The sequence below is a fragment of the Pongo abelii genome, chromosome 3 (assembly GCF_028885655.2).
Source record: "Pongo abelii isolate AG06213 chromosome 3, NHGRI_mPonAbe1-v2.0_pri, whole genome shotgun sequence".
In the NCBI taxonomy this organism is placed as follows: Eukaryota; Metazoa; Chordata; class Mammalia; order Primates; family Hominidae; genus Pongo; species Pongo abelii.
Genome location: NC_071988.2, coordinates 154,865,361 through 154,889,799, shown reverse-complemented (window position 1 = coordinate 154,889,799; position 24,439 = coordinate 154,865,361). Strand labels below are relative to the sequence as shown.

The 24,439-nt window shown below is 34.0% G+C and overlaps 1 protein-coding gene across 2 annotated transcripts in view; it reads right to left on the bottom strand.

Annotated features, from left to right (window-relative positions):
• Window positions 1-449: 449 nt before the first annotated feature.
• The window catches only part of PCDH10 (protocadherin 10), a 63,198-nt gene continuing 39,208 nt past the window's right edge, over window positions 450-24,439 (bottom strand). Inside the window, exon 5 of one of the 2 annotated variants that reach the window (XM_054554503.1) lies at window positions 450-5,399. In XM_054554503.1, the coding sequence (XP_054410478.1) occupies window positions 5,329-5,399 (71 nt within the window). In that variant the 3' untranslated portion in view covers window positions 450-5,328. Of the gene's footprint in view, window positions 5,400-17,745; window positions 23,316-24,439 lie in introns of those variants that run through there. The other variant, XM_002815143.4, reaches the window with a different exon arrangement.

The following is a 24,439-nucleotide window of genomic DNA, read 5'->3' as shown; positions in this document are numbered from 1 at the left end:
AATCCCTGATTATAAATAATTTCTTTGCTAAAAGTTAATCTATAAGATAAATTTTTATGTTATTGAGGTGTTCCCAGGTCACCTGGCTACCACATAAAGACTATTCAGCAAGTAGATAAAACTGTATATATTGATAAAAGAACATAGTTTTACAAAAGTCAATATAATTACAAATTGTTAGAATACTTAGCTAAAGCTCCTCTTACACAGGTATTCAAGGCACAGTTAGGTAAACTTCAAATATGACACTTATAGTAAAGTATACATAGTTGATATAAAATTTGTACTATCTTTTATCTGACATAGAGAAAAGAAGGAACAGGTGAAGATAAGCAATATTTTTCTGAAAAAAACATGAATGTTATTAAAAAGAGGTTTTAAAGGTATTTTAACATTCTTATAATTATGGTATTTTTAGATTCCTTTCTAAAGTCAAATATTATTAAACTGATAAGTAATTTTTATTATCTTCATGTACTTTAAACAATCTGTCTCCTTCCTTCAAATATTATTCTCACGTTAGTCTTCAAATAGGAAATACAAAAACACTGACATCATTAAGTCCCTGGTAGGTGATCTGACTATTTTTGACTTCTAAAATATAAATCATTGTTAAATATGTAATAAGGACAAATAAATAAGATTTTTAGCACCTTATTACAAGTTATAATTTACAGAGAGACATTTATAATCGATATGGTCTGACTCTGTGTCCCCACCCAAATCTCATCTTGAATAGTAATCCCCATGTGTTGGGACAGGGACCTCATGGGAGGTGATTAGATCATACAGGCAGTTCCCCCATGATGTTCTCATGATAGTGAGTGAGTTCTCATGAGATCTGATGGTTTTATAAGGGGCTTTCCCCACTTTGCTCTGCACTTCTCTCTCCTGCTGCCATGTGAAGAAGGACATGTTTGCTTCCCCTTCCGCCATGACTGTAAGTTTCCTGAGGCCTCCCAAGCCAGGTGGAACTGTGAGTCAATTAAATCTCTTTCTTTTATAAATTACCCAGTCTCGTTTATTTCTTCTTAGCAGCATGAAAATGGACTAATACAATAATCCTCTAATAATCTCATAAGTATAGTTGTTGCTACTTCCATTAATGAACTAGTGAGTGATAGATCCAGGATCTGAACCCACACAGAGAAATTCCAAAGCCATGTCACAATTTTAATTATTTCTCACCTGTCAGACATGGAATTCTTTAATGATAATGTCCAAAGGTTTTTTTTCTTAAGGTGAATTCTCAGCAGTACCATCTCTTGCTTCCTACCGATACACAAACAAGATCCTAGAGCCTTATTTGCAAACTTAATGAAAAGGAACTATGTAGAGCATTTAGTACCTTGTAATAATTCTTCTCACTTCTTCTACAATCTATCTAAACATATATAACATACTACAACATTTATTGTAGCCATGATGCATATAAATTTTATATGCATTATTCATGGAACGTGCTGATAATCCAGTGAGGAAAGTTAAGTAATTAGTCACAAATTACAAAATAAAAAACTAAGGCACAGTTTGGTTAAGAGATTTTTCAAAAGTCACACGGATTTAAAGTATTAGAAGATGGATCTCAACCCAGGATCTCTACTTCCATGTCCTGAGTTTGAAGTATGCATACAACATATCAGCTTTGTGTATTTCAATTCCAATTCTGCTACTAGTTTGCCACAGGACTTTAAATCACACTGCCCTGGGCCTAATTTTCCACTTCTACAAAATATGTGGAAAAAAAATCAATGTTTACCAAAGTATGTCCCTTGTAACTATCATCCGTGGCTGTCAATTTTATAAAAAATTGTTTCATGATCAGTGGTTAGGAATAATAGGCTAAAAAATGTTAAATAAGATTTTTTTAAATTGAAGGACTCTTAAAAGACTTTTCTTGCTTTCTTTTTTTTTTCTTTCTTTCTTTGAGATGGAGTCTTACTCTGTCTCCAGGCTGGAGCTAAGGAATTGTACATCTTTCAGGAATTGATATAGGATGCAACATCCATTTGAAAATAAAAATTCCAATGCTTCACCTCCACCCCCACCCTCAATCTAGTGGAACTGTAGGCTTAGGGAGCATACATTTGAGAATATTAAACAAGATCTTTAGATCTGACTTTATTACAATGTATTCTGTGCTTCATTGTATATTATTCTATTCATTACCAATAACGTTACCATCTATCCTAAACTCATTTCTTTCTCTCACTCACACACACACAAAAAATACACACACACACACACACACACACACACACACAAACAATATAATATGAGATATACTGTCATAGTTTGGAGATGTAGAAAAAAGCATAAAACCTACTACTTAAGTCTTAAAGTCTGTTGATCATTTCAATTATTTGAACCATGAACTTTGTTTAAATAACACAGCTATTTGGTTTAAATATGGGAGGGATTTATGTATCTAAAATAATTTCTCTTTAAAATTCAATACACAAGATGTATATTTTAGACCTTTTTAATAAACATTAAGTGATGAATTGCTTCATTTTATTTTGTCTTATTTCCCATACCACTTAAGGGAACTAACAGCAGGTGTCATCTGGTCAGAGGTCACTTCTCAGCTCCAATACTCACTAGCCTTATAATTAAGAAATAAAGTGTACATGATCTTCACATCTTTATCATGTTAAACAGATTAAAGATAGTACCTTTCTTATGTAAGTGTAGTGATGACCAGCATAGTACTTGTCACAGAAGGAGCACTCAATAAGTGTTAGCTTTCACTGTAACTTTAGAACTATCTTAGTTTTTATTTTTAAAAGAATCTTATATGTTTGTCATGGTTTGTGCCACAATTTGGAGTTGCATTTTCTTACAAAAAATTTTTTTATTACTTTTGGTGCATATCTTGGTATGGACTTGTATAAAAACTCATGGTAGAGATGCTGTTTAATTCCCTTTATTCATTGGAATAAAATGAGATCTAAAGATCTTATTTAAGAAGAGATGACTTGACATGCCTGCTGATAAAATCCAGAAACTATTATTGCCCATCACCAATGACTGGAACAATTTTAATAAGTCATTAAGAGTATTATAAGATTTTAAATGTTTATTTTGCTTTTTTATTTCTATCCAGAACTTCCACTGAACAGGGAACTCCACATGAATACATGCAATGAGTATGCCCCCAGATCATAAAAGATTCTCCCTATAAAATGGAATTATTTTGTCTAACATCATTCTGATTAAAATTTAATTCATAACCCTAATTCAGATATAAGAACTAATTTGTGTCTCTGAGTTAACTAGCAAAACTTCACCAAGGTCACATGATTTTAAGTAGTAAAGTGAGAGTTCAGTTTGTAATAATTTTAGAGTCATCATGCTATCCATTATATATTGTCTGTGTACTTCAAAAACTATCAATTAATTAAGTGGCACTAACCTAATGTATACCTTAAGGCATAGGTTTGAAACTTTTGAATTTTTAAAAAATTTATGTTATTTCAGGAAAAAAGTATTTTAGTAGATTGGATTTTTTGAAAAATTGTAGTGTCAGAGCTAATTAACAATTATGTTTTCCTTGACTATTACTTGAGTTTTCATCATTTCTTTCCAATACATGCTTTACAGATTATAAGTGGTAAAGTTTGCAAAGTGCAAAACATGGTAGAATTTCCTGGCTTAGAATGAATACCTAAGTATTTTATTCCTCACATACACAATTCCCTTTGAATCAGCATTAGTTTCAAAGTGTATGCTTTGCTCAAAATTTTTTTCCCTCCTCTTATACTGATTTCAATTGTACCTACTTAATATCTGCACATTCTAGAAACACCAGAATTAAGGGTTTTTTGTCTTAAATTTAAAAAATATTTCTTTTTACTAACAAACCCAGATAATGTGGATATTCAATTCCTTTGCTTGGATATAATTTCAGGAGACGGTATACACTGTAAGAAGAAAAAAAATGGGTTCTCTGTGAATAGCTGATGCAAGAGAACAATTCTAAGATATATCTTTACTTAATTCAAAATAGGTATGATAATTATGGGATATTAAAAGTTAACACTACGTACTCTTCCAATATAAAGTTGAGTTTCTTTATAATCTGTTTTTAAATAAGCATAGTATTGATTTCAAGTTGTGAACATACAAAAACCCATTTTTTTAATCTTCCTGCTGTTGGTAAGAAAGAATGTGGGTGCTTTAAATACTCTTGATGTGTCTGTCACTGGCTGAATAATAGCCCCTCCTGTGCAGAATAGGCCTTTGTCTGTCACTGGGATCACTATGTAGGTGAAGATTGCCATGTTGGTTTTCTATCGACTTCTTAAAATATAAGCACCTCATCTAGGCTGCCATCTCTAGAGTGACAGATTGGGTAGATGATTCCATCACTAGATCGCACTGTGTTTTGCCATTTGAAACCAGATGTCATTTTTGGAAAGAGAGTTAACACTTTTGTCACAGAGTATTTCTCTTGTTTCGCTTAACATCTACTCACCTTTCAGTACTGAAGAAATACAAAATACAAGCTGATAAGGCTATCCCCAGGCAGAGTTTTCATGCTACCCATGGCAATCTCTGCAGTTATAAAGACCCTTCAATAATCTGTCAAAAACTGACATCACTGTGTGAAGAGCCGTTCATTTCTATATCTCATTTTGGATTGATGTATGTGCACTTTTATATCTTTCAGTTCGACATAACATTTGGCCTTTCATGTTCTCAGTTTAAGCTACAGGGAATTCAGAGCTATTTCAAAGCATAATTATACCAATCTGCATATAAAAGGCTATACGTCCTACAGAGGATTCTATGGAAAAGCAAACTGTTTCAAAGAAGAAAATTAGAAGTAATTCCCACAACTAAAATTCACTAAAGTTAGTACATTTTTCATCTGATGAGGACAGCTTTATTTTTTTTTAAGCCAATAGATCAATCCCAAAAATGGTGGGGATAAATTTTTGTGTGCGAGGTCAGGGAAAGAGGAGTAAGCAAGAACTGAAAATTGAAGATGAAGGTAAAGCAACAGGGTGTGTACATTATACATATTGGTTTTGAAAGTGGCACATCACACCAGAAACATCAATACTTCATATTACTGTATCAGACAATAGGATTCTCACCTACATAATGTACTAACTATTTATTGCCGCATGGCAATATACCCCAAAACATCACAACATAAAACCACAAATATTTATTATCTCACAATCCGTGTGGTTCAAAAATTTTAGTGCAGCTTAGCTGGGTGCCTGTGGCTGAGGACTCTCAAAGGGTTGCAGTCAAATTGTCAGCAGGGGCTGTGGTCTCATCTGAATGCTCAACTTGGCAGTCTGTTTCCAATCTCACTCATGTGGTGGTTGACAGCCCTTGATCTTGTGCCACATTGGCCTCTCCACATAGCTGCCTCCACAATAGCTCTGCAAGGAATCCAGAAAATAATGAGACAGTATATAAGAAGTTCCTCAAAATGGAAACAATAGCATTTTGATACCCTAACGTCAAGTGTGAAATCACTTCACTTTTATCACATTGATTTTTTAGAGGTGGTTTACTATATCCCACCTACATTCAGGGGAGAGGTATTACTCAAGGCTGTCAATGTTAGGATGTGAAAATCATTATGGGCCATCACATTATGTAGGCTGTCAACCCTACATAAACACAGTCATGTTAAATTGCTTTAGGTACTTTTTTATATTACAAAAGACATTTCAAAATGCAACTTCTGCCAATGTGGTTTTAAACTAAAAGTAATTCTACTACACAAATTCTGCAGTCTTTTTTCCCAAATGTATTGTTCTCCAAATATAATCTTGCTAGTTTTAGAAAGTTTCATAACTTGTAATTGATGAGTACAGTTACTTACATTTTTTAAGTAACAATTTTTATCCTTTTTTAAACATGAAAAATCGAGATTTGAAAAAAAAAACAACTCACAAATATAATTGTGTAAATTCTGGAGCTAACAAAGTACTTAGCACAGAAGTTATGCAGCATATGGTTATCCTAGTCCCAAACAGTAAAATGTGTCTGTATGTGCCTGCTCTTAATTATCAGCTCATTAACACTCAGGTGTCAATTGCTGGTGGCAAAGGCAATGTCCAAATGGCCTAGTTTCTGTCATGCACAGTGTAATTAAATTGACCTCAAGTATTGAAGCTTGCTAGTTGTCTGATACTATTTGGACACTAATTTCAGGCCACTATTCAAAATAGAGTAATATGGTAAATAAACCAATGCAATGACCCAAAAGCGATATTGAGTTTTATATTGTAATGTAATATAATAACCTCAGAAACAATTGAATAAATAATCACTATTCTAATCTATAACAAATATATCAATGCATATTACCCCTTTGGTTTTAACATTATTGATTTAAAACTACCTTAGATTTCAAGATAATGATATTACAAAAAAAGTAAAAATAAGTTATTATAATAGTGGCATATGGAAAAATGAATTACATATTTTATTATTTTGTTTATTGATATGTAATGAAATAAATGAATTATTAATATTTTAAATTTTAATTATGAATTCCAAAATCTTATTCAATTTCAAACATGTCAGTGCTTTTCTATATAGCCCTAACAACAGCAACAAAAAATATACTAAAGAGAATCCCACATTCAAACTCTCAATAATGTAAGATCAAATTTCCTCATGACATACTGCATTATGCTTATAAGACTTTTCTTTTTATGTCCATAGTTTATTTTCAAGCTCCCATTTACAGAGAGGGGAGAGGTCAATTAATGCACTAACCTTTCTTCCTCCTAAAACTTTATGAATGTGAAAAAAAATTTAATGCAAAAGCTACAATGACAAATAAAAGACAAACGATTGAGGAAATAACTATGACAACATTCTGAATGTTTGGAAGTAGATAAAAAGTTACAATTGACATAGTAACTGCAAAAGTTTTAAAACCTTAGCTGGAAGCTAAGAGTGTAAAGAGGAAACCTGGTTTATCCCACAAAAAATCCCCAAGGCTTAGTAATTGACAGCACAAATTAGTTCTGAAGTAGGGGTAAAAATAAGCCTAATAAAAAAGACCAAAAATTTTATTAAGAAGCAGTTAGACCTCCCAGATGTCCTCATCAACTGTGCATATGTAGGTGATCAACTCTTCCCTCTGGTTAAGAGACACGAGATTTATTATTCTCTAAGGAGGTTGAAACAGAGAGCTCCTACATTAGGAAATAGCAGGCACAGTTTAATGTGCAATCATCATACCAAGAAGTTTGGATCTTGGGTCTTCCAGATTTTTTTTTCTCAATTAGTTTTCAGAATTCAAGTACCCAGGCTTACACCTCCAGGCAGAATACCTGAAAATATTTCTCTTGGCTATCTAACAAGACCAAGAAGAAAAATATGTCTAAACATATTGACCAGGAGTTCCCCAACTAAATGTTACCCAGATTACCCTACAGACAAACATACTCAACAAGCCCTCCACACAGTGACAGAATTTATCTTCAGCATTTTAGAGTACCTACATTCTTAATTATGAGCTGACAGCCAAGTATCATAATACATTATGAAAAGTCTCTAACATAATTCTAGGAGACACTATTCGGAAAAAATAAAATGAAAAATAAACTGTCATCAATATATTGGATAAAATAAAGTATCGCAAATGCAAAGAGTTAAAAATACTTTAAAAGAGGAACATTACAAAAACAAGAAGAACTCTTAGAATTCAAGAAACAATAATGATAGTAATAATAGAATAAAAAGCTTAGTAGAGGATTGGAATGGATACATAACAAAATACCCTAGAAGTATATTTTTAAAATATAGAGAAGAAAAAGTAATGAAAATTGACAGACAAGTAGAGGAGGTTCAGCATCCAAATAATGAAGGAGCCAAAAAGATGGAGAAAAATAAGGGAAGAAATGATGAGAGTCATAATTTGAGAAAATTTCCAAAAGTTGAGAGGCTTGGGTTTGAAGTTTGAAAGAGCTTACAAAGTGCCTGCAACATGGATGAAAATGGACCATCAAGTTACACGATACCGAATTTCAGACCTTAATCACAAAGAGATTCTCTCACAAGTTTACAAAGGAGCTGGGGGATCACGTGTTCATGAAACGTTTATTTACAAAAATGGTCCACTTCCTTTAGAAGATGATATGCCCTTTCAAAGAATCAAAGCTTAACAACAGAAAAATTTGACGTGAGTCAAGCCTGACCAAGACCTAAATTCTTCAAGTGTTCACATAGAGTTTTGGTCTTTTTCATACTAGATACTGTTCACCCTTAGTGTCTGAGGCCTAAAATTAAGGCCCATTGTTATGTGTTGGCGTCATTAGGAAGGCCTCAAAAAGCCTAACTTCAAGTTCCCTTCCCACTCTGCTCCAGAAGATGAGGTCTCCTAACCAAACCATCTTCCTTATCAAGGAGACCATGCACAGGCCCTGCTTATTCTGGGTTTTCTGGTAGTGGGTTTGAGTTCCCTGCTAATACAGGGAATTGTTCAAATAAGCTAATCACATCATCCCCTTGGATCCAGGGTGCACTTCTTGAAACACAAAGCTTTTCTCCCACAGTCCCTGGTTGTTCCCTTTGTTTCCAAGTGCAACCTCCAAGTGGTCCTGTGCAGAATGCAGTGTCCTCCTCTCCCAGGCTGTGAGAAGATGTGACTAATAAATTGCTGTAGATGCCATTTGTCCAGTGTCCAGTTGCAGATTCTCCATCCCAATAATCCCAGGGCAGGAATCCCCCCCTTACCAATAGAGTGTATAGGAGGCAAGTAAAATAACCTCTTAAAGGATGGTACAACCATGACCAAGGACACCTGGTCAACTTTAATTAACTGCTTTTGGATACCTAAGTGGTTTCATGATACTAGGAAGGCCAAATTGGAACAAAACACTAATTGGTTCCAGCACCACTTTGTTCCCTCTCTTCCCTGTCTAGGAAGCTCTTGTTTTTCTCCAAAAGAAGAATTCTTGTTAATTGACTATACAGGGGCATGACTGATGGTTGGGTTTGGTCTGTTTTTGGCAAGTGTCCCTGAGTCTCCTGCCCATAAAAGTAGTGACAACACAGCACCTTAAAGGTAGGCTGGTGCTTGAGTCCTACCTGTCAAGGGTAAGCTAGAGCTCTCTGCTTACAGCGTCTAACATAGTGACCTTCACTAGCTGCTTGGGACAGCCATGTGGATGTTAACTGTGACTGTACACCCCCAGGAGGAATATGGGATGACACATTGTCAGGTTTGTAGAAAGGGAAGGGACCGATACCCTAGAAAGTATTAAGCATGGCTCCCAGGTTGCCTAACAAGAGCCACCATTCAGGCAAGGGTAGCTACCTTGCCCATTTCCTGTGTAACTGTTTCCCTCAATGAATCCCATGCACCCTCCTGACTCTCAGGGGTATAAAGGTAAACATCTATGGCAGCCCATGGTCAAGGCACTGATGGAAAAATAATGAGAGAGAGTTTAGGAGCATTTCTTGCCAGCCCCTCTTAAAACAGTGGAGAGGTAATGCAACTGCTCTCCCAAAGAAAAACCCTACCCAAAATACTTAGGCTTTTCTTAGTGTTGCTGTTTACCAGCATGCAAAAGTACTTCATTGCCATGCCTGACTCACAGTCAAAATGACCTTACTAGATGCGGACTCCAGCACTGAGGAGACTGAGTGGCATTCCCTGGGGAATGAGATAGCTGTCTACAGGTGGACTGCTAGGCTCCCAACATTTTTACCCTCAACCACACAGAAGGTCTGCACCAAAAGTGATCGGGAAACGGACTGAAAGCTGTAACTATTAAACTTTACATGTTTAGAAATTCAAAATATTCTGAGGAAATTTGTACAGAGAGAATAGAGAGATTAAAAAAAGAGGGAGGCTGCATGCCTATAGTAGACAATGGTTTTGAGAATGACCTCTGGGTCATGACCCCAGAACTCTTCCATTGTGCCAAAATGTTGTCTGTTTCTCTGTTGCAACAAAGATCATGATTCTCAGCTTGATAGGGTAAAATACCCATGACACCCCTATGGCATAGCATAGGTGTTATTTAAAACCCAACTTAAGTCTGGGGCTCTTAAATTCTATGATGCAACCATTTCCTTGGAAAAGGCCCCTAACCTGTATGATAATTATTTGAGGCTTTCTAAAGTAAAAAGTTTATAACTATGAGCAGAGTATAGAGGGGAAAAACAATTAAAAAAGAAAGAAAAAGAAGGAAGGAATCTTGAATACAAGGGGAGAGAACAAAATTGACATAAAGGTATAAAATTGGACCACTTCTCATTGCTCCTGTAATCTCTATACTATCTCTACACCATGGCCATAAGCTGACAGTGGACTTCTCCTTGGCCCTACACCATACATCTTTAGAGTGGCAATTTTTGGACTTATACTGGGCTTTTCTGGAAATACAGAACTCTCATAGACATTGAGCTTCTGATCCTCCATACCAAGCTGGCCATTATTCCTTGGGTCATGAAATCAGCATTCCATAAGCTCTGCACAGCTACCTAGGACTTCCTTCAACAGACTGGCACCAAACTGGATCCTCTAACATACTCTCCCTGAAAGAGCAAGTGGCCTCACCTCTCCTCAGCCCCTTCTCTGATGCCTCAGTGCTAGAAGAGATCAACTCACTTGTGGAACTCTTGACAACCTGGGAACAACTGAGGGAACATGTTGATATACTTTATGGATCAACTACCACCATTATACAAGATGGAGCTCAATGGAACTTTACTGCTTTTCATCCATTAGTCAGTATGTCCCTGATAAACAACAGGATGAAAGGGTCAGCATAACTGGCCAAACATAAGACAGTCAGTTTTGCACCAAAAGTCCAGGACAGGAAATGGCTTCTTCTGTACATTTTCATAATCTCTCAATCCGTTGTCTAAGAATTGACCCCTTGGAGGTAAAGATTCCTGAGAATCTCTTGCCCCACAGAGACACAATATAAAAATCAAGGCAACAGATATCACTATATGTACTAGGGCCACAGTACAAGGCCTCACCAGAACATCTCTTATTCCTTTAAAGTTGTAAACATTATTGATAGTGACTAAGGCATTTACTTTACTTCTTAAAATAGACAATTTTGGGCTCTTGAGTAAGGTACTCAGTGCAACTTCCATGTACCCTCAAGACCTTGAGCTGCCAGTTTAATTAAGAGGCATAATGCCATCCTCAAAGAATTCCTATTTAAGCTACTAACTGGCAAATAGAACCCCTGGTATTGCCATAGGTATAGATTAGTTTAAATCCACATCTGTATTCTCTGCAATAATGCCACACAGGTCCCTCACTTTTCTTTATTGGCCATAAAAAGGATACCACTGAAGTTTATGTTTTTGAAGATTACTTCATGCATAGCCCTCTTTACCCTGGTCAAGTGCCTACTTCACATCCTAGGGAGTTTCTTCCACTGCATAGCAATCTACTTATCACAAAGATATAAACTGATGCCAAGGCTTCAACGAGCTAATGGGGGTCTAAAATTAAGGCCCAATATTATGTGCTGCCTTGATATCTTGTATAACCAAGAGAGCCTCAAATGACCTAAGCCTTCTTCACTCTGCTCCCAAAGATAAGATTCCCCTAGCCAAAGAATTGTCTTTATTAGGGATCCCCAAGCACAATTCCTTTTTTGTTTTTTTTTTTTTTTTGAGATGGAGTTTCACTCTTGTTGCCCAGGCTGGAGTGCAATGGCATGATCTCGGCTCACTGCAACCTCTGCCTCCCAGGTTCAAGCAATTCTCCTGCCTCAGCCTCCAGAGTAGTGGGATTACAGGCATGAGCCACCATGCCAGGCTAATTTTGTATTTTTAGTAGAGACGGAGTTTCTCTGTGTTGGTCAGGCTGGTCTCAAACTTCCGACCTCAGGTGATCTGCCCACCTCGGCCGCCCAAAGTGCTGGGATTACAGGTGTAAGCCACCCCGCCTGGCACAATTCCTTTTTATCCCTAAGTAGTGAGGTTTCAATTCCAGGCCCAGCCTCACAGATTTACTCAAACAATTCAATTACATCCGCCAGTGGGAGGTTGTTTCCTCTGTCCCTGAGTGCAACCCCGACGTGGCCTTTTTTGTTGTGCAGGGCCTTCCCCCAGGCTGTGAGAATATTTGACTAACAAATTGCTGTCATTCTCATCCGTCTGTACACTGTTAGGTGTGTGTGTCTCCATCCCCATAATCCTACGGTGGGAATACCTCCTTCTATGGGGTGAATAGTAGGTGATTAAACTATCCTTTACATGCCTTCCTGTTTTTCTTTCAATGTTTCACTAAATTAGTTAAAGTAAGTTAAGCTAACTGGGGTGGAATTATTAGGTGAAATGATGATGATTTTGTAAAATCAGGTTAGTCAGATTTACTCTTGGTGATGCAGCAGTTTGTTCAATGTGATTTCTCTGGGAGACGTACTCATATTTGGCTGTAATTGTGCTTATTCACTACCAATATAACATGTCATTAAGAGGAATAAAAATGCCTACATTTCATTTTAATATAAATCCATAAAAGAACAGTAAGAACTGTCTTTAGTTTTTTAGGCCAAATTTAACAGTGCCTTTTATGAGAGAATCATCGTTATGGGTGAACATAGCAAGAACTGGAAATTTAAAATATAAAGTGGGGTTCTGGATGCTATAATTTATTTGTATATTTTCAAATATCACTACTCCGAAGATTTCAATTTTAAAATAAGACACAGAGAATGGAAACATAGCCTGGCACAGGTGGAGAGTTCAGAGTCAAGAGAAAGGATTAGGGTAGGTTGTTAAGTTTATTGTTAGGTTCTTCCATGAGTTGACTTATATTTGTGTCATTTTCTTCATAGGTGGGATTCAGACCAAAATATTTTTAAGGCCCTGTTCTGCATTAAAATTCTATTATCCTGTGAGACTCGCTTAAAAAATAGAAAATAAGATTAATTGCTAGTAGAGGTTAGAAGATAGTTGATGAATATAGACTTAACTTGAAGGTGTTAAGACGTCTTCAAAAATATTTGTTGAAAACATTAGTTGAACTCAGATGCATAGGAAAGATTTTAAAATGTCTTTTACAATTGTTACATCTTTTAAACTTTTTATTAACATTTTCTTTATCTTTATTACTTATTGTTATGGGTGTGTGTTACAAAAAAAAAGAAAAAAAAATGCTTGAAGGTTTGACTTAACCTGTGTCCTTTTTACATGGGTCAAGCCTAATTTTGGTACATATACTAGCCAAAGTTATACATACAAAAAATTTAAAACTAATTATAATTTACATATGATATATTTATAAAATTACTTCTAAACATTATTAATAAGAAAGTTTTGACTTGAGATATAATTTAAATAATATTAATAACCATCAGTTATTATACAGAGAATAAAGCAGAATGCAGCATGGATAGTACCATTTTATATTAGAATAAAAATAAAAAGCCAGGCGCGGTGGCTCACGCCTGTAATCCCAGCACTTTGGGAGGCCGAGGTGGGTGGATCACGAGGTCAGGAGATTGAGACCATCCTGGCTAACAAGGTGAAACCCTGTTTCTACTAAAAATACAAAAAAAATTAGCTGGGCGTGGTGGCAGGCACCTGTAGTCCCAGCTACTCGGGAGGCTGTGGCAGGAGAATAGCGTGAACCTGGGAGGCAGAGTTTGCAGTGAGCCAAGATCGCGCCACTGCACTCCAGCCTGGGTGACATAGCAAGACTCCATCTCAAAAATAATAATAATAATAATAATGTAAAACAACTGTGGAGTTGTTTAAATATAATGCAGTTCAGGCCCCACATGGGCAGCAAGCATAGTAAAATTAAATGATAGAGAAAATTAGAGAGCCTTTCTACAAATAAGATACCTTTCTGCAGAGTTTTTTTCCTTTACATTAACTTGTTTAACGGCAGCATGGTCCTCTCCGGCAAAGAAGAAAACATCCGTCATCATCATTTCTCCCTCACCTTCATCAGCTGACTGACCATCAAGGTAGTGAGGAAATACATCCTATTTGTCCCCTGAAATGCCTCTCAATTCTATCCTCTTCCTCCATTTTTACCAGTCCATTCTAAGTCAATCGTGTTCATTTGTTCCTTACCTAGAGATTCACAGTAGTCTCTTCTTACCCCAATGTCTCTTTTCCTCTTTTCCATTTTTGCAAGTTATCTTGCTATTTAATTATTATTATTATTATTATCATTATTATTATCATTATTATTTTGAGACAGGGTTTCACTCTGTCACCCAGGCTGGAGTGCAGTGATACAATCTCAGCTCACTGCAACTGCCACCTCTCCAGCTCAAGTGATCCTCCCACTTCAGCCTTTCAAGTATCTGGGACTACAGGTGTGGGCCACTACTCCCGGCTAAATTTTTTTAAAATTTTTTTTGTAGGGGCAGGGTCTCTCCATGTTACCCAGGCTGGTCTCCAACTCCTGAGCTCAAGCGATTCGTCCACCTCGTCCTCCTAAAGTGCTGGGATTAATTACAAGTGTGAGCCGCCAGCCAGGCAAGTTATCTTGCTAAATCTAAATTAGGCAATTCTTAGTTATTTGTAGCATTTATTTTTATCTTTTATTGTTATTATATCTAGGATTGGGATAGACACTTCTATAGAGTGTTAAAAAATGCTTTCTCACACACACAGAAATACATCTTAAACTAAAAAAAATCACCTAATATACCTTTTCACTCCAAATAACTGATTTGCAGCTAGAAGCTTGCTTCCCACCTCAGCAGCAACATCTATAACCAATAACCACAGTGTTGTAGCCTTATCATATAGCTTGATAAAAGCTATGCCAGTATTACATATTTTTGCATGATGTTAGTGGTGTCACCAATTTTCCCCTATTCTGGTTTCTAAAGTTATAAGTACATCATCTTAGAACTAGGAAGACACCTTTAAACGGAGTAATATTTGCAAACACTGTAATGTGAGGCCATACATCATTGTCAAAGAGGCAATGGAAGCAACATAAGCATCTATGGAGGCATTCAATGAGGTGGTTTGATATTACCACATTTTAAAATAAAATTAAATGTACCTCTTAATGTTGCTGAAGGAGCACTGTACCACTTTATTTCATTCTTTGTCAGGTTAAAACTAGAATTACTTATCATTTGTTTTCATTACTTTTTTCCTTGTTTTAACTTCCGTATGTTAAAATGTAACTCTCATACACATCTCTCATTCTCTCTGTCTTTAATTCAATTTTGTTTGGTATATTCTGTTGCAACCATTGTGTTGTTTTTTTGTAGTCTTTGTAGACCTGTCATAAATAAGGGTGGTTTTCACGCAATGTTAAAATAAATAATTGATTGCATGGTGTTGAAAAGCCTATGCCAGCTCATTGATGATCAAATACTATTGCTTTCCAACCAGGCATTTTGATACTTTAAAGACTAATATTAGAGGGGATCAAAAGGCAGATGTTTTACCTATAATATTATCTTTTATTTTCATGTATTCTTTCATATGCGCCTGTTATTACCTTTCCCAATCACACACACACACACACACACACACACACAATTTTGAGAGAAATACTTTGCCAGAAAAGTTTGAAATTGGCTATTCACTCTATTATTAATTAGGAAACACAACTGAGAATAAGAGAATTCTCACATTTTTGAAATAACATTTAGAGTTGTGGGCTTACACAATTCACCATGTCAACACTTCTTTTCTTCCTTTTTTCATGATCAAAAGAAGAGTTATTCACAATGATAGGGAGAAAATGGAGATGGGGATTGTGTTTCAGATTAGGTGATTGCAATGTTATCTAAATGTTCCTATCTTTCAGACAGATTGGTGGAGGAGTTGCCCAATGATCATCAGATGTTTTCTATGAAAAATAAAGAAGCAAACCAAAACAAAAATATCTTTATCTACATAATATTTTCATTATGCATCAATAAATTCCCTTCACAATATGAATACTCCCTTAGAAATATCAGTTAAGTTACAGATTAATTTGAACTACCTTAAATGGGAAATTTAAAACCTAGTTTTCATGACAAGGAGATAAAACTTTTAATTGATTCAAGTGAAAAAAATAAGTAAAGAGGAGGACACCTCTAAGGAACAGAGCCTGTCAAGCTAAGTAATGACAACTTCAAGAATTCCACTATTAGATCAACCTTTAAAATCCAATTCTATTGATCAGATACCGAATACTGCCCAAATTCATTTTTATGAAAATCACATGCAAACAAAATGATTCTGTCAAATATGCAGTATTTCCAACAAGCATTTATTTGTATGGAAATACATATTCAGAAAGGACATTGGGGTCAGATAAATATGTCCTAGTGCAAACGTACACACGTATTTTTCAATAGTAGAGATAGAGGACTATTTGAGAGCTGTAAAAGGAAGTGGAGGAAGAAAGCGAACCCAGCCAGATGTGTTTTATTTCCTGTACTCCATACCACTGATAAATGGAGAGGCAAATATGAACTGAGCTGATGAGTGGATCCCAATGGCAAGTCTACTTTCATCTTGAGGTTTTGAAATTTGCACTGCTTAGACACAACTCTGTGGCAGGTTGAAATTTTGAGAAAAGAATTTCTTTTGTTTGTAGACTGTATTCTATACTTTTGGTAACCAAGATCAGTGGTTAAATGTTGAAAAAAATTTAATAACTTATACTACTTGCATTGTGAAACTGCCATTGCAAAATTATAACTGAGAAAATTATTGCAGTTAAAGAGATCCGAACTAGCCAACTCCATCTTGCTTTTAACCTCCAATCTGTCCTTGTTCATTCCTGGGCATAGGCCAAGCTAACTTTGGGAGGAACTTGGTTTATAGTTTAACTTTGAAACAAAGATGATAACAGCCCTTTCCCAAAACAAACCACTTTCCTGTCTGGGGACTAGACTGCCTTTGTAGGACTAACAAATTAGCCACAGGATTAGAGATTATGGTTTAGGAATCATGCAGCTGGAGGCTACAAGATTCTGACGTTTTCTAAATTGCTTCTAGGGATAACCTCACTATTGTAATACCTAAGATCACTGCTTGAGATATTTTGGAGACCCTTCACTTAATCAATCAGCTGGCACCACCCAGATTGATAAACTGGTGCATCCAGTCTTGTGACCCCCAGCCAGGAACTAACAGTGCAACATGACAGCTTAACAGCTTCTATTTCCTATGATTTCATCTCTGAATCCTCCAATCAGTACTCCTGATTCACTGGTCCCTCCACCCACCAAATTATCCTTAAAAACTCTGATTCCCCAAATGCTCTGGAAAACTGATTTGAGTAATAATAAAACTCTGGTCTCCCTAACAGTAGGCTCTGCATGAATAGCTTTCTCTATTGCAATTCCTCTGTCTTGATAAATTGGCTGTGTCTAAGCAGTGGGCAAGGTGAACCTGTTAGGCAGTTACAAGTCTGTGTTAGAATTGTGCTATGCATTTCAGATTCGTCAGTTCACCTAATCCTCACAGCAATTCTACAACCAAGTGTACTTATCCATATTTTACAAAGGGTAAAAGATGAAGATTCAGATGTGAGGTAACTTCAAAAATATCTTCCCTGTTTCCACAGCATTAAATAAGTTTAAATTTGAAATACAGATCATATGGTGCAGTGCTTTTCAAATATTTTGGGGAGTGATTCACAGTAAGAAATATATTTTACATTGTGACCTATTTTATATATGTATATATATCTGAAAAAAGTTTCACAAAGAACCATTTGCTTTTACATAAATGATGTATTTTGATACTTTTCTAATCTATTTTTCTATTCTATTTACTTATTTTTTATGTTATAATCTCGTGACACTAATAACTCTCAACCACAAATTTTGATCACTTAATTATTTGACTATTTAATATTTTCCTCCAATTTCCCTGGAAATTATAATTTTCCTAAAGGCAGATAGTACCATTCATTCTTACTTTCTCTCACTGTCAGACCTCAGTATGTGTCTGTAATCTAATACAATTTAATTTTACCACTGAAAATTCATAATCTTAAAGGGTCTATATTTCCCAGAAAGAGTGAAAATAAGGGATAAAAGGTAGTGATATACAGGGGGAACCAAGGCAACTTGTAATCATAGCTGTTAACCTTTCATTGAGAACTATCATTCTTCTGTATTTTATTTGGTTATTTTCCACTGAATTGGTTTATTAGATGTTCAAAGCAAGAGAAACACCTAGCCACACCCTCCTCCTGGCTAACTTGTTGCCTTATAAAATGAACCTTGGTCCAGATACGTGCAGTTTGAACTCAAGAAAATCAGTTACAGAGAACACACATGAGATTAAGAAGCACATTTCTTCTATTACCTTGTAGTTACTTCAGACTTAAATTTCTATAGGGTAAATTCTGATTATTTTAATATTGTAAAAAGTATCTATCCCTTAATTCATATTTTGTTCTTGGAAAATGATACCCATATGGATTTTATTTTTCCTTATATTTCTATCAACTTTAAATATGAAATGCTGTGTTTCTAAAGTTATAGATAAAATCCCTTTCTTTTATTGCTTGAAGGCACTCATATCTTATGTACAACCTCTATGTTAATCTTTGTGGACCCTTGGTATTACTACACATCAAAAAAAAGTTAAAAAGTAAATACAGCATTAGGTGGAAAAATATATACTTCTATGATTCATTTTGGGTATCATGAGAATCATATACAACTAAATGTCTACTTTCAAAACTATAAATATAATGAAATCCTTTAAAACCTAGCATATGCTGCTTCAAATGAGACTCGGTTTTGAACAGATGTCCCCTTAGACCTGTTATATTAAGACTAAAATTACTAAATCAGCATTAGATGTTTTTAAACTTAGAGCCATATTTGCCACTGATTTTTATTCAAAGCTCCCACAGGCGTCAGTGGAAGATCCATGCATGGAAAAATGGCATAATATGTATCCTAGTTTTATTTATTTCATATGTATACAGCAGTATAAAATAATTTATTACATTTACACTCATTTTACTTATGTATTATTATAGCATTCACAGTAACAAACACTATAGTTAAGATTGAAACTCATCTTTTGTTATAATACCCTGTTTTCACTCACAGATAACTGTCTCAAAAATGTGGTTAGAGCTGAAATTCCCTGCTTACTTTCAGCTCTAGCATGTATGAATGTATTGGAAGTCTGAGTTCCATCATTCAGAAATTTTTGAGTCTCATGTGAAATTTAATATTTTTTGAATGGTGAACGCAAGATTTTTATGCAACTCAAAAACATCTGGAGAGTAAAACTTCAAACTAAGCATGTGACAACTTTTCAAGAAATAAAAGCAATTTTTCTAATTTTACAAATACTTAAAAAATAACAGTGATTAGAAATACACGCATGCACACTAAAAGTATTAGAATTTTAGTCGTATTATTGCCTGCAATACTCTGGCGGCACCCATCTACCTGCATTCATACAGAATGCTATAATCTAAAACCTATGCCAAGATTTGAAGAAAAAAATACTCTACTGAACAGTTTCACAAATTACTATATAAGGATTTTGTCTGACTTAGCAGAGGGATGTTTCTTGAAATACTAACAATATATAAAATAATTTTACTACTCCATGGTGTAAAAAATATGGAATTCCATTATTTTCTGTTTTTCCTTGTTAAAAAGGAACATAAAATGATGTTAAGTGCAAAGCCTTTACCACTACAAAATTAGACTTGAAAAAGATAAAGAACTCAAGAATTTGTAATATGAAAAATATAAGATTTTCAGAAAAATCATCAAGTATACCAATATTTTAAGTATTTTTGAGTTCCTTGGGTATCAATAGCACACATAGAAATATGAGGGGGAAAAACACACGCAATGACAAATAACAATGCTATGATCAGTCAATAACTTGAATACTTTTCTTGATCTTGTTGAACTTTTGCCACACTCTGCCTGAGTAATTGTTTTAAAGATTAACTGAGCTCCAGTAAATAATGTTTAGAAGGTAAAATGGTACAATTAATGTACAGTTGTTAAAGATTATGTTGGGAATTGTGAGATTCTTTTTCCTCCTCTTATTGAAGAAGCAAGATAGCTCCTATAATACAGAGAATCTGATGGCAAATTACAACCCAATTAACAAATAAAACAATGAGAAATTAAAATACTTAAATATTCTATGATAGTTCTTAATTTGCAATGTTTGATAAAGGCAGTGCATTTAATATCTTTATAAAATAAAATACACATATTTCCTTAATATTTGCCAAGAAAAGATGATACACATATCATTGACACTATTATATCTGTGAAGTAATTCTGATGTGATATTTAAATTTGATTTAAGATGATTTCACCAAACTATGTTCACACGTTAAAAATTAGAATTCTACATGTGGATGAAATATTTTCTAAAAATTGTCTTTTGACATACTTTTGAAACATTAAGACACTGTTTCCACAGGAAATTTTTTTTGACTTTCACTGCTCTAAAACTAACCATGTTAACAAGGAGTAAATGACATGATTATTTTTTTCTGAAATAATTTATTGATGAAATACTAATACTATGGATATTATTCTTTGATGTATATAAAATTATGTAAGATTGGATATTAGAATGACCAGATTAAATAGAAAGCCTATTCTAAAATTCCTTGATATATTAATTTAGTAAATGCTTAATTAGAAATAGAAACCTTCATTATTTGTTGGTTGCACTTTCCATTTTATAGTCCCCCTCATTGGAAGAAAACATTTTAACCAACTTACAAGAATCATATCCTTACTCTGTTGTAACTTCTAATTTACTTTGGATGCAACAGATAAGTTGATTAATGACCTAATAATTTAGCATTTTATCCTTAAACAATTCTATTTGTCCCGCAAATTAGGAAGAAGTTCTGGTTTTGGTTTTGTAGATTGATGATAACTAAAGTGTAAGTTAGTGTAACTAGTTACTAGGATATATGAAAATAACTAATACACAAATATATAATAAAAAAAGTTGGTTCAAGGGAGATTATATACAATGATATAAAAGGTTAAATAATTAAAGAAAATGTCTTTGAAGTAAATGACTTAATATAATTACTATACATGAAGTGAGTATAATCTTATTTTCAATGCATGCAGTAAGGAAGATGGATGTGGATATTCACCCATGATTGCAAAATGATGCGTGAAACATTTTAATTAAAGCAGAGTGACTCAACAAGAAAATCATTTTCTTGTTAAAAAAAAGAATTGGAACAAACAGACTTTTTTCCAGTTAAATTATGTATAAACATTTCCTTGCTAAAATAGTCTATCATTCAAAATATTAATGTAGTAATGCCAAAGTTTAAGAAAATGTTACTGCTGCACTTAGTGAATTTATGTGCTTTTTGTATTACATATGATTTGTTAGCTTCATATATGTTTAAACAGACTTCAAAAGGCTGAACATTACATACATTATTTTGATATATGAACTGATTGGAATATGATATATTAATATCTAATTTGATAACATTCAAATGAGTGATACCAATATATCACTCTAAATGTACATATCAGGACCTAAGAGTGTGTGTGTGTCTGTGTGTGTGTGTGTGTGTATATGCATTTTAAAGTTAAATCTAGGGAAAAATTCCCACTTAAGTTACATAAAATTTGATGAAGAACATTTGTCAAATGTTAAGTTTTAGTCTATTCTTTAATAACACAGTGCAGCTCAAACTGTCATTGAATATAAGATCAGTTAAAAATTAAGGAAAGTATTTCAAAACAGGTTTCTAATTTTAACTGGGCAAACATTTTGATATAATGTTGAAGGTTTGATATAATGTTTTGATATAATGTTTTAGAGGGTGAGGGGAGCTGTGACAATTCTGTTTTTTGCCTGAAAGATTATCTTATATTCTCTGATTTTTCCCCTCTCAAATGTGTTCTAACAAGCCATAAACAACAGTAGAAAAAATATATAAAAGAAAGGAAAGTGCACTTACTAAATTTAATAATTAATATTGTTGACATAAAAGTAAAAAGCAAGCTTAACTTTTGAAGGCTGACTCATGAAGAATTTTTTCATTAATCAAACACTGACTATATTTAAGCTATAAAATTTTCACGTGGAATACGGAAACAATAATGTACCATGATTCTATCTCTAAATTTATTTTAAATTTAGAGATCTTTCATATTTTATAGTTATTCTTTGTCAGTTCAGATGTTTCTATGTCTCTATATATTCATATAGAGTTATGGATTTTATATTCATGTGTAATTAAGTCACAAAACTATGTAAAATAAAATTCTGTGTGAGTGATATGACTGATGACTTCTTAAAATAGTAATCTTCAATTACATATTTTATACCACAAAATGTACAGACACCCGGTTTTTTTCTAACAACAAATACAGGTGAATTTATCGATTCTTTATAAAAGCTTTAAGTGATTCTAAATTCTAAGCCATAGAAATAGAATCAGACTTATGCAGACTGTCAGTTTGATAGTACATTGTCAGTGCTCTGTCTGATAACATCAATAGCTACATCTTTGGCATTGAAAATTCAATATGAGTTTTTGACAAAATTTTGTAGCTTAGAGCATCATTTTCTTTTAAACAAGGAAAAACAGGGTTGAGTAAGATATGGAAATTGGGAGAAAACTATTAATGATTTTTTTCTTAGTAGGTTTGTCTTTGGGACCCTGAATTACCTTTTATTTTATTGTATGATGTGGACTGTATGCATCCATTTAAAAACCAACTGAGTTGTACCACATTTTAGGAAAATTATATAATATAATATATATATTTTATATTTATTTAGAAGCTTTGAAATAGTACAGTAAACACTTTGCAACACGGTGTATAAACTACAGAATGTCTTTGATATCTTGTGGGTCTTCGGAATACAACATTTTTTATAACCCACAGGTGAAAAGAACATAATCACAATTTCTCTTGTAAAGTTGGAATAGTTTGGGGAACACTTGATCACACAAAAATAATATAAAACAGTCAAGTTTAAAACAGTGATATTGCATTTATAATGCACAAATTTCCTTTATCTTTATGACTGGCTTCTCGTGGTGAATATAAACATCTAAAGGGCTCAGTGACATTTGGAAAGAGAAAGATAGATAGTGCTGTAAACAGGCACACACTGATCGGGGAGGCAAAATCTGTTGCCTCTAAAGTTTCTACAGTTCTGCACATTTCAACTCATTTCTCAGGCCTGCTGAGAGCAATTAGGTCCTATAATTGGCCATGATGACTCCGCCCGAAATCTAATACTCAGTTACACATGACTAACTGGATGGCCAAGATAATGAAGTTGAAAAGTTGATGCTTTTGTTGGTCGACTTTGTGCAAATCATGCTGCTTCAGGTAAGTCCTGTAGAATTGACTAGCATATCCTTTTCCGTGCTGTGAAAAAGAAAGAAAAATACTCTAAGAAAAAGAGGTTGACTTTTGGAGTTTAGAATTACACGTTATTGTAAAAGAAAGAATACAATTAGAAACTAGTTGTACCCTCATACAAAACACACGTAGTGTCAAACTTTTTCACTGCTCTACGTAGTCACAGCCATTCTGTTGTTTGGTTTTCTGAGAACGATAATTTTGATATACTTATAAATTAGTTTTGCATGGGAAATGTATATTTTATATACCAAAGATGAAATTTGTGAAGATTAACTTTTTAATGTTATCTAAATAAAACAATCCCTACACTTCACTATTTATGCACAGAGCATACAAAAACAATGTGTGGCCCTTACATTTCTATAAAAAGTTTCTAGCAAAATCTATAAATAATTTGTTTGACATTTAATTTCATAAACTATAAATTATATATATTAAACCAATATTTATTATGGAAAACTGTACCAGAAAGTGTTTACGTAGTTAAATAATTTAAAGATGACTCACATTTTCTAGGTTTATTTAATCTCATTTATAAAATTTTAAAACCAAGTATTTTTATGGCCCATAAATTTTTTTAAAGTATTCTTACTTATGAGAATCAGTTTTCTCATAAAGGAATTAATAAAGGCAAAGGGGAGAAAGATATTATCAAATTTGCTCCAGTTGTATAAAATATATTAAATTACAAAGCAGAATGCCCAGATTTGATTGCCCAGATTTCATAATTTTAAGTATTTTGTTTATTTGTAATTATAAACAATATTTCTTCCCTTATCCATAAACTTTGTAATATTTGACCATAAGCACAATGAGAGCAGAAGTTGTATCATATCTATCAGTATCTGGCACATAACAGACATATAACAAAAATGTGCTGAAAATAAAGCTAGTTGAATTTAGATTAAATTTTCATATATCTCATTAAAATTACAAAGTACATTAAATAGCAAAACAATTATTTTAATCTCATAAATGGTTGCTTTTTTAAAACAAAGATAAGAACACATTGATCTTCTCAACCTTATTCTCTGATATTTCAACTCATTTCAAGACTATCTAATTATCTATTTATCCTAATTTATTTTTCCTCAAAAGCTCAGTTTCTGACCATGAAGCAGTTCTTT